General features: G+C 34.1%; 1 protein-coding gene across 1 annotated transcript; it reads left to right on the top strand.

Moving 5' to 3' along the window:
• The first annotated feature begins 351 nt into the window (after nt 1-351).
• LOC123532042 (uncharacterized) lies at nt 352-5,435 on the top strand. Its single transcript, XM_045313379.2, has 2 exons — nt 352-511; nt 4,269-5,435. The coding sequence occupies exon 2, from the start codon at nt 4,319-4,321 to the stop codon at nt 5,411-5,413; it is 1,095 nt and encodes a 364-aa protein (XP_045169314.2). The 5' UTR covers nt 352-511; nt 4,269-4,318; the 3' UTR covers nt 5,414-5,435.
• The last annotated feature ends 5,455 nt before the right edge of the window (nt 5,436-10,890 follow it).

Here is a 10,890-nt window from a genome sequence, read left to right as displayed (position 1 = left end):
AAAAGACATGTTAAACAACATGATTAAAAATGGTTTCGGATAGACATCAAAGAATTATGATTATAAAATGCATTATTACAGAAATTGGCAAAATCTTTTAAACAGACATTACTATTTTCTTTCCAAATATCTATTATTTTAAGTTGCAAAATGGAAACTTGACTGATGACTAAGATGACGATTACTTATTTGCTCTAAGAAATTACTAAGAACACAGAAAACTTTGATGTATTTGTCAATTCTTGCGCTTAAATTCATCGACATTCTAGTGTCTAATATAAGCAGATGAAACGATTCGTGCAGAGCCGGTCTGTCTTTGTTTATCTTCCTAAGATTCCATTGTGATTACTTTTCGTTTGCCTATATCAATAAGATCTGATAATTAATTGAGGTATGAACATATCTTCAGTTCTACTGATAAGGGTTGTACAAGCTATAAAAGAAACTGAAATCTTGTAACAAACAATATTCTACAGCGGTGCACATACAGACAGATATAACATACATAAAGGTAAGTCTGCTTTATATTTACTTAAATAAAACATAAGTTGGTAATATAATGGTAGATTTTGGGAAAAGGTAGACTAAACGACGTTGTTTATATTGTAATTATTTCAGTACATAAATGAAATCACATTGAAGAAAGATTCAACATCAGTAAGAGGAAAGAGTTTATGCTATTTTTAATTTATGTAATTTGTCTGTTCATACAAACAACATCATTAATATACACATAAACGAATTAAGTGAATTACATTTTAGAATGAAAAAGTGGAAACTGAACAGGTCGACCAAATCATATGTTATTTCTCTGAATGTTATCTATATAATACGTTCATACAGAGAATTACTACATCAATGAAAGAAATATGTAGGTGATGCATCAGTAAACAAACATGTAAGAATGATTCGTGTGTATTAACATTTTTTAAAAGTTAATTACAGAAAAGTAACGGTTGTCAAGGATTCAAATGTACCATTGCTGTATGTGTATCAATGATGAACGTGTGCAAATCATATACGTGTGCCAATATTGTTTCTTGCAATTGCTTTATATTTGGCAAAGCTGATGATGTTATTTCTACATTAAACACAATAGACATACAAAGTAAAAATCAGGATAACAATTCTAGTGTATCATAGCCAAACAAATTGGAATAATCAAAATACAAGAAATAGAACTTGCATATTGCATATTTATATATTATTTAAAACATAGAAAATAGAGCTTAAAAACATATAAATGAAATAAACTCAATTATAGTCGAAGTTCATGCAATATAAATAGTTTAGATATTACATAATCTCATTCAGGTAAAAGAAAAAACAGTTTTCGAGACAACTTTTAAATGATCAGAGTATTTAAAAGCTGAGATTTGAAAACACTAGTACCTGGCTGGCCGTTTCTTTGGCACATTCTTGAAATTGACATTCTGTGACTGCAAGCTTGATGTTTGGAGTATAGTGCACAATTATAACATGTAGAAATGACGGGGTACAAAAGTAAGAGGATTTCTTAGTATGTCAATTCATCAGAATGTCACTGTAACAGTTAAACTTTTCTATGCTGCGGAACCGAATATAACATGTACAATGTATACTCAGTTTGGTATTTATACTGGGACTAATCCGATTTGATAAACCGTTTTGCACAATGTTCGCTCTGAATTTATTTACATTACGGGATACCTAGCAGTCGCACTATCCTGTCGCTATTTCAGATATATCTGTTTTGGCTCGGTACAATTCAAATACATATCTGCAAAATGTACAGAACAATACTAAATAATGAAATCTAACATTTAATAATAATGTATTAGCGATCTAGCAACGTAGTAGCACGCTCAGTCCGATTTGGTCTGTTCATAATAATATGTTAGAATACATTGTATAATATAATCAAAAATGATAGTAATAAAATTATAAATAAATAAAATCTTTATTTAATGAAGGAAGCATATCTCATGGCAGGATTTTAAATATTCAACACAAATCACGACCAATAACACTAGGTAAATCAGCATAAAATCCCCTACAGAACCGTACGAATGGCCCAAAAATGACCATTATCTGGAATACCATAGCAAACTACAGGTGCGTTTAATTATTAATTTACTCCTGTTTTCCGGTTTTTACATATAATAATGATTTGGCAAAACGGTTATGCTATTGTTGCATTCTTAATTTGCTTTATGGATTCAATGTTACGTTATAACGTTCAAACCAATCAATTTAGCGAAGTGAAGATTCCATCTGCGTATAGGCTCTGAGAAGCAGCTTCATTAGTTTCCTTTTTTTTGAATTGCTGCACATAACAGTAGACAAATCTCAAATCCCAATCAATGTGTAATTTGAAAAACAACGAAGAATTTAAGACGTGCAGATATCTCACAAAATAGAGCGGTATCCAAGGAGCTAAAACTTAACTTGCAATAGAACAGCGGAGTTGCATTGTATGGACGTGTCCATCTACCTCTCTTACCCATAAACTGTCAATAGAGTCGGATTCTTATTTTAAAAGCAACGTCAAAATTGCGCATTTGAGCAAACTGTTCATGAATATTTTATTGATAGAATGTTGGTAATTCTTTTCTTTTCTAGACAGTTTCATATATACAAATACTGTATTGTAGAGACTTGATAAAGTGGTATGCTTTGTAGGGATTAAAAGAATTTAACTTTTATCCTACAAAATTTTTCTAGCGAACTTGCCCATCTTTTGATTTGGACCCTGTCATTAACTGTTAAAAGGGATGCAAACCAAAAAGATACTGACTAAATGGCGAACAGTGCAGATCATTAATAGACTGCAAGGAAGTGCAGGCTGATCATGATCTACACTTGTTACAAAGGCAGAAACCATCGTGCCCAGCATGATAAGGGTTAATATAATGTTTGGGCTTTAATTAATAGCATTGAACTAGTATAAATATTTATCTTTTCCTTTAAAATGCAGTTTTAATTTGTATTTATTTATATGACAGACAAATTATCTCCCTTTCTTTTTTGTTGGTATGGAAGAAGATATTAAAGAATATGGTCAAAGTATTGTAAAAAAATATTCCCCTTGAACCGATATAGTTTCGGAAACAAGGGCAAGCATTACAAAAGAGTTGTTTGACTGTTTAGTGATTGAAGTATATTTATTGTATTTAATATCTTAAATAAACGCCCCCTCTTGATTTTATTTTTACCTGACATATAAAATAAATGTCATTGACTTGAATTTTGTAAACAGAGATACAAATTCATTTTAAATAATTAAACATCTAATACAGATCCGTGCCCTGATCGAAACCATGACTTACGCTAGGGGCCTTATAATGCTCATTCCCAGACGCGATAATTATATAAACTGCAAGCCTGTATAGGACCGAAATTTTGTTGAAAAGTCTAACAAAGAACAAACACTACTAAAAATCGATCTGAACCTTGATTTAAAGTAATGAAATATTATATTTTAATATATCGTAAATATTACTTAATCATATGTTATTCAAAAGAGGGATACGATATTAACTGAATGCTGTATAACTGACAAAAGCTAATTGTTATTTTCTGACTCTAACAAATTTGTTTCAGCTATGATTATTCATGAAAACTTATTTTAGTGTATACTAATTTGTTTTAGTTCGATTGTGATGAAAGCTTCAAGCTTATTGGGACCACTCTTGAGTCAACTTCCTGGTTACTGGTCATATGAGAGCTCATGGTCTTGACCCAAGTGGGGCTCGAACCAACGACCCCTTTATTAAGCGCTCACGATAACTTGAATTAGTAAGGTAATTTAATGAGCAGTTTTCGCACTGGAGGATTTAACGAATCAACATACTATCTTACAGGGCAAATTTTGGGGGGAGGGTATGGGGGAATATGATCTCGACTTCGAGCATCAAGGTCATTATCTTGCCCCACGGCCTCTGTCAAAAGCTAGGGACAACTTACAGAGTTACTACAGGTAACAAAATATATTTTGTGGATTTGTGTAATGAGTGACTGATTTTGCTAAGGGATCTTATCTTATCAACATATACTAGTACAGGTTATATCAACCTTATGAAAAATGTCAACAATCTTGACATTGAGAATTTTAAGGGAAGGAATGACAACTCTGCATGAAGTTTTCAAAATGCCAGAGATTGCGCGGATGCGCAGGTTGTCTATATCCATACTTCTTGCAAAGTCACAACGTTGCTTTTATTATGATGCAAATGATTTTAGCGTTGTATGTCAATTAGTCAAACTTTCCATTATATTTCGCATTCCAGACTGCGGAGATTTGATACTGTGTTCAATCCGAAGAAGGAGAGGATCAACCATGAAGTTGACAATTGCATCTATATGTTTACTTCTACTGGCTGTGGTTGGCTGTGTAATGGTACAAGCAACAGAATCGATCAATTACAACGAACCCATTTTGCCAGAAGATTTTCAACCCTTGATCGGTCAGGGATTTGCTGTGAAATATTTTACAAAAAAAACAAAAGAGCCAATAGAAAACTATAATGAAAGGAATATGCAGGACATATACGATGCCGGCTTCAGAAACGTACGGCTTCGGTGCTCAGCTTCGATGTATCCCTATCCCTATAATACCCTGAATTTCACGACACGTTTCCTCGATAACTTGGAGAAAGTAGTGGACAAATGCTTAGAGGTAGGAATAGTCCCAATCATTTCATGGGCAAATACTCTGGCTTCAAACAATGCTACTGAAGATGACCAGGACAATTACGTCACCTGGTGGACGAAAGTCGCAAAGAGACTGATAACAAAAGATTACAGATGTGTCTTTAATTTATTTACTGAACTTTTAAGTGCCCATTGCAAAAACATTGAAGGTTGTAACATTAACGGGACCCTCCACAATAACATTACAAAATATCTCAACTGGACGTCAAGGGTAATAAAGGCAATCCGAGGTACTGGGGGGAATAATAAAAACCGAATCTTGATTCTCGGGTCGCCAAAAAAAGGCGCATCGGGGTGTCCTATGATAGAAAAGTACATTTATGAAAACGACAACTATTTAATGCTAGAACACCACCATTACGCATCAGGACCTATCAAAAAGGCTACGAGTGGCAGGTACTGGACGGGTAATGGAACTGAAGAACAACGAAAACTGGTCATTGAGGAACTCGAGATGGCAAAAGAAAATTGTACACTGAAAGGCTATTGGGGCGCTTGGGCAGCTTATGATATTAAGAAGAAAGCCATATCTCAGTATGAAAGTGAAAGTTTTTCAAAGTATTTCGTTTCAATGCTAAAAAGGTATAGTGTCCCATGGTCACTTAACGCCCTTGATATGTTTTACGACACAAAGACTGCAACATGGCGGACTGAAATTCAAGAAGAAAAAGGAGGACTTAATATGTCAAAAATTTTGGATGTTATTAAGGAAAATATGTAGGAAATAAATGCTTTAAAGAGAACACTTTACATTACTTACGTTCGTTTGAAATGCGAGCATTGCAAATGCACACAACAATGAGGGACATTAGTAAAAAACAAATTATCTCCCTTATCAGATATAGTCCAAGGTAGACTAAATACTACATTTGTCCTATCTAGTTGGTATCATCCCACTTTTTCCTTTTCACATAGAGATTAATTGGGAAAGTTCCTACTTCTCAAACAATATAGCGAGTAATCCAAATGAAATGAAGTTATTTCAGAGTTTTGATAGGCGATAACTCCCTAACGACTCTCATAATATAACTTTATTCTCCCAACTTTTGTATGCACACACTTTACGTTAAGCTACTTTTTCAATAAAATCAGAACCAACAATGAATACTCAGAAATATTTACTTAAAATTAAATTATACAATTTTAGATATTAAAGTGGAATTATGCTCACTTGTCTAGTAATAATCTAGTTGAAAATTGGAGGAGAAATTAACAAATAGCAGATTGCATCGCAATATACCAGACTATTCCTCTTACCAGTTTAAAATAATAACTTTCCAAATACAAAATGTATGAAATTTCTTATTTTTTGACTGGGACAGTCTTTTTAAGTCGAACTGCTCGCAGGAGTTGTTTCCCTTCCACTTCAGAAATCTGTACCTGTAGGTACGGGAAATAACTGCATAGAAGATTGAAGAAAAGAACTAGTATTTTATTAGTCTTATTTCTTTATTTCTAAAACATCAACTTTACATAAGTATGCGGAATTGTCGTTAATTTAACACATTTAAATGCACAGCAACCGGAAATTGCTTTTATAAAACAGTCGCATTTTGATGCGCATAATGCCACTTTAAACCAGGACGAACGCTGTATTATCAAAGCCAATTTTACCATTTAACACACTTACCTAGAATACCAATAGTTTCTGTACAGTTAAATTTATTCTCAGCATTTTGCTGAATGGCTGGTCTAGGTCAGTTTTAAAACACTAAAATGTAAATACAGGACACAAACATAAATCATAGGTGAAAATAGGAATACCGCCTTTGACGGTCAGTAGCTAAAACAACACAAGGGATTTAACCGGTTAAAGGTGGGTGCATCTGGTTAACGGCTAACAGTTCATTCGAGCTAGAGCACCAGGTAAAAGTTAAAACAATTGTCAGAAACATCACCCTCAAAGGAGATTTTTACCTGTAATTTTCAGTCGTTAGTTTCAGAAAAATGATATAATGTGTTGCCTAAACGTAGATCAACAGCTAGGTATAGACCATTGAGATCAAAGAAAGTGATTGGCGTAGATGTGAAAGTGATATATTTTGGTTCTTAAGGGAGTGTCTGTGTGCTTTTTTTAGCAACCGAAAGTTTCATACAAAGTACCTGACCGTTATATACAATATACTATGCCTTATCACTTGCTGTGATAAAATACAGTTCCGGCTCACAATTGGCTGTAGACTATGTTCTTTAAGTTGTCCGGCCTGATAACAGGTGTGGCAATATATTGGACTGCGGGTCTCCTTAATGTGTTAGAAACCGTTATCACTTGCATGCATTGATTAGATTTTTATTCCCCATACTTACCTTAAAAGAGACTCAAAGAGAGTTGCAAAATGGACTTGCAGAGTTTCAGTCCTCGGAAGCCAACACAATTGCAATACCAACGTATGCGGACTTGCCGTCATATAATTTTTGCCGTATTAGCATTTTGAAAGAACGTTGTTTTTTGTTTTTGTTTTTTTTTTCACAGAGAAACCTACAATCTTATTTCCAGTACAGTGGTTCGCAAGCCTGCACGTTTATCTCAATAGGGAGAGCGCAGATCTACGAATCTCGGGGACGTGAATTGGAGCCCTGGACAAAGCGTATGTTCTCTAAGACGATTTGATAAAAGGTTTCGTGTCTGAAATCAATCGTCCCCACCTCTGATTCATGTGGGGAAGTTGGCAATTACTTGCGGAGAACAGGTTTATCCAGGAACACTAGTTAGGCTAACTGCCCGCCGTTACAAAATTGAAATGCTGTTGAGAAACAGCGTTAAGCACTAAATCAACTATACAAACAGTGGCTCGCATGCTTTCTTGGAACCCAAATAAACAGCGGTGAAAGGCACAATAACTTAAGGAAGGCAATCCTGCATTATTCTTTAAAACACGGATTTTTCTGGCCGTATTAACATCCAAGAATTTGCCGAATCTCAGGGTTGGAACCAACATTTTTAAAAAAAAAACTGCATAAAATTTCAGAAAAATGTGTACTTGTATTTATGACCCACTATCTCGGCTTGAGCCTCGTAAAAGTTTTAATCAAATCAGTAAAAAAATGAAATACTTAGGGTCCTTTTAAATTCTGAATCAATGAATATGCTTAATAATCCTCTTGCCGTAATACCTGAAAATGACGTCACATACCACGTGGTATATACACACTGTAAGGGAACTATAGACATAAACCGGGTTATGTAAACCTGGAGTTATTTCATAATACACAATTACAAAATAAAATTACATGTACGAAGAAAAAACGTCAGAATTTGGAAAAAAAGCATGTAAATTTTTAAGGTTTTTGTTGAAAAAGAGGAATCTGGATATAAAATCCTCTTTTAAAATACATCATGTTTTAAGTATTTATATTCATGTCAAAAAGAGACGAAATAGAGTGGGTCTTTGCAGAAAAGCAAATAGGCAAACACACACTGTCATTGTTATTTTGGCATTACATGTAGTATTAATTCAATATACATACTTTGCCTAGAATAGGATTTGAACATAAGCAATATTATATTAATGTTTTCAAAGTTTTCAAAGAAATTAAGTTGAAATCAAAAGAAATAGTCCCTTTTCCAATAATTTTATGTCAAATGGAGTTAATTACAAAATTTCTTCAAAAATAGTAATATAAATTATACATTTCCGGTAGAGATCTATCTCGATGTAATGGGTCTTTTTGTCCCTTAAATAAAGCTCTAACAGAACATATGAAAACTGTTAAATGTTATAATATGTTGCTCAAATGTGATTGGCCACCTTTAAAAACTAAGTTGAAATACTAAAACAGTAAATCGGGTATGTGATTAAAATTAAATAATTCGTTAAAGGCAACAAAATTAACACCATCATCACCACTTAAATGGAAATCCACTTAAATAACCTTTAAACATGTGTTTAGTCATTTGGATGCCATACACTTATACATACGTACTATGTAGTTACAGAGGAACAACAAAAATGAAAATGTTGAAGGTTACCGTCCACGCCATCTAGCCCATGGTTGAGCAGAACTCATCATTTACACATGTTACAAGTACAAACAAGTTTGACACAGTGATTTCATGGAAACAGATATTCTGACCAATTTTCATTAAGATTGCATTAAAAATGTGGTCTCTTAAGTGTAAACAAGCATTTTCTTCAATTTGACCTAGTGACCTAGTTTTTGAGCTAAGATCTACATTCCAATTTGACCTAGATTTTATCAAGGCAATCATTCTGAATTTCATCAAACTCGATTGAAAAATACAGCCTCTATCGCATACAAAACATTTTTCTTTGATATATCTAGCGACCTAGTTTTTGACCCCATATGACCCATATTCAAACTTGACCTTAATTTTATCAAGGCTAGCATTCTGACCATATTTCATGAAGATTAATTGAAAAATACAGTATCTATTGCATACACAATGGTTTTCTTTGATTTGGCCTAGTTTTTGACCACAGATGACCCATATTTTTCCAACTTGACCTAGATTTCGTCAAGGCAATCAATCTGACTAACTTTTATGAATATCCAGTGTAAAATGCAGCCCCTATTGCGTACACAAGGTTTTTCTTTAATTTGACTTAGTGACCTAGTTTCTGACCCTAGATGACCCATGTTCAAACTCCACCTAGAGTTCATATAGACAAACATTCTGAATAAATGTCATGAAGATCCGGTGTAAAATGCATCCCATATTGCATACACAGGTTTTTTATTTGATTTGACCTAGTGACTTACTTTTTGATCCCAGATGACCCATATTCACACTTGACCTAGACTTTATCAAGGCAATCATTCTGACCAAAATTCATGGAGATCAATTGAAAAATACAGCCTCTATCACATACACGAGGTTTTTCTTTGATTTGACCTAGTACCTAATTTTTGCCCCCAGATGACCCATTTTCGAACTCGGACTAGATTTTATGAGAATTTTATGAAAATTAGTTGAAAAATACAGCCTCTATCGCATACACAAGGTTTTTCTTTGATTTGACCCATTTTCGAACTCGGCCTAGATTTCATCAAGGTAATCATTCTGACCAAAATTCATGAAGATAAAATGAAAAATACAGTCTCTATCGCATACACAACGTTTTTCCTTGATTTGACCTAGTGACCTAGTTTTTGAACCCGGGTGACCCATTTTCGAACTAGATTTTATCAAGGTAATCATTCTGACAAAATTTCATGAAGATCAATTGAAAAATACAGCCTCTATCGCATACACAAGGTTTTTCCTTGATTTGACCTAGTGACCTAGTTTTTGACCCCAGATGACCCATTTTCAAACTCGGCCTAGATTTCATCAAGATTATCATTCTGACCAAAATTCACGAAGATCAGTTGAAAAATACAGCCTCTATCGCATACACAAGCTAAATGTTGACGGACGACAGACAGACGACAGACGACAGACGACGGACACCGGACATCGAGAAAAAAGAAGACATCCACATATGTGTTAATACGGCGGTGCACATGGAACCTTCAATGATATACTTGCATTATTCCATGAAAAGCGGCGTATAGTCCATGCAGGACAGAAGTATCTGTTTAGGTCAGACATTTTTACTGGAAGACGGATTTGTTGAGTCTATACTTTACAACTCATTCGTTTTGCAAGAACTTACTCAAAGATAGAAGATTTTAATGACAGAAATATTCATATCACCAAGACATTGTTACAACAGGGTTACTGTTATCATAAGCTACGGACAACTTTCAGTAAATTTTACTACGGATCGTCGGAACTGTTAGAAAAATACAATATGAACCTAAAAGCACTTTTAAAGCTTTGACTTACACACCCGGAATATTATGGAGATTTAGTTCATGAATTTGGAAAATTAAACATAGTCCTTATTTTAATCAAATATTTGTAAAATGGGTTAAAAAGTTGATCAAAAGAGGATGCGATGCGAAAATCGTAAAGCACAGTGCGTGTTTATTGAATGGCCCCTCTACAGTTAATCGCTACGCTTTCCTATATGATGTGGTGATGACCAATAAAGTGTAAGACTCCATGATGCTTTTCTCCTGAATCCTAAAAGCAATGGACGAAAGGAGTTGACTTTTGTCTTGCAGTTTTCTTAGTCGTGGCCTTAAAGGTTGTTGAGTACAATGGTGTTGTTATACCTTAAATTACCTTAATTTTATTTTTTACTTTATCAATCTGTTATTTTTGCACTAATGTTAGAGCCTTTCTCAGCG

This window comes from Mercenaria mercenaria, chromosome 11 (genome assembly GCF_021730395.1).
Source record: "Mercenaria mercenaria strain notata chromosome 11, MADL_Memer_1, whole genome shotgun sequence".
NCBI lineage: Eukaryota > Metazoa > Mollusca > Bivalvia > Venerida > Veneridae > Mercenaria > Mercenaria mercenaria.
This window is presented reverse-complemented; position numbering and strand designations above follow the sequence as displayed.

Coding starts and splice junctions, on each gene's coding strand:
- LOC123532042 (XM_045313379.2), top strand. CDS start 4,319: ATGAAGTTGACAATTGCATCTATATGTTTACTTCTACTGGCTGTGGTT.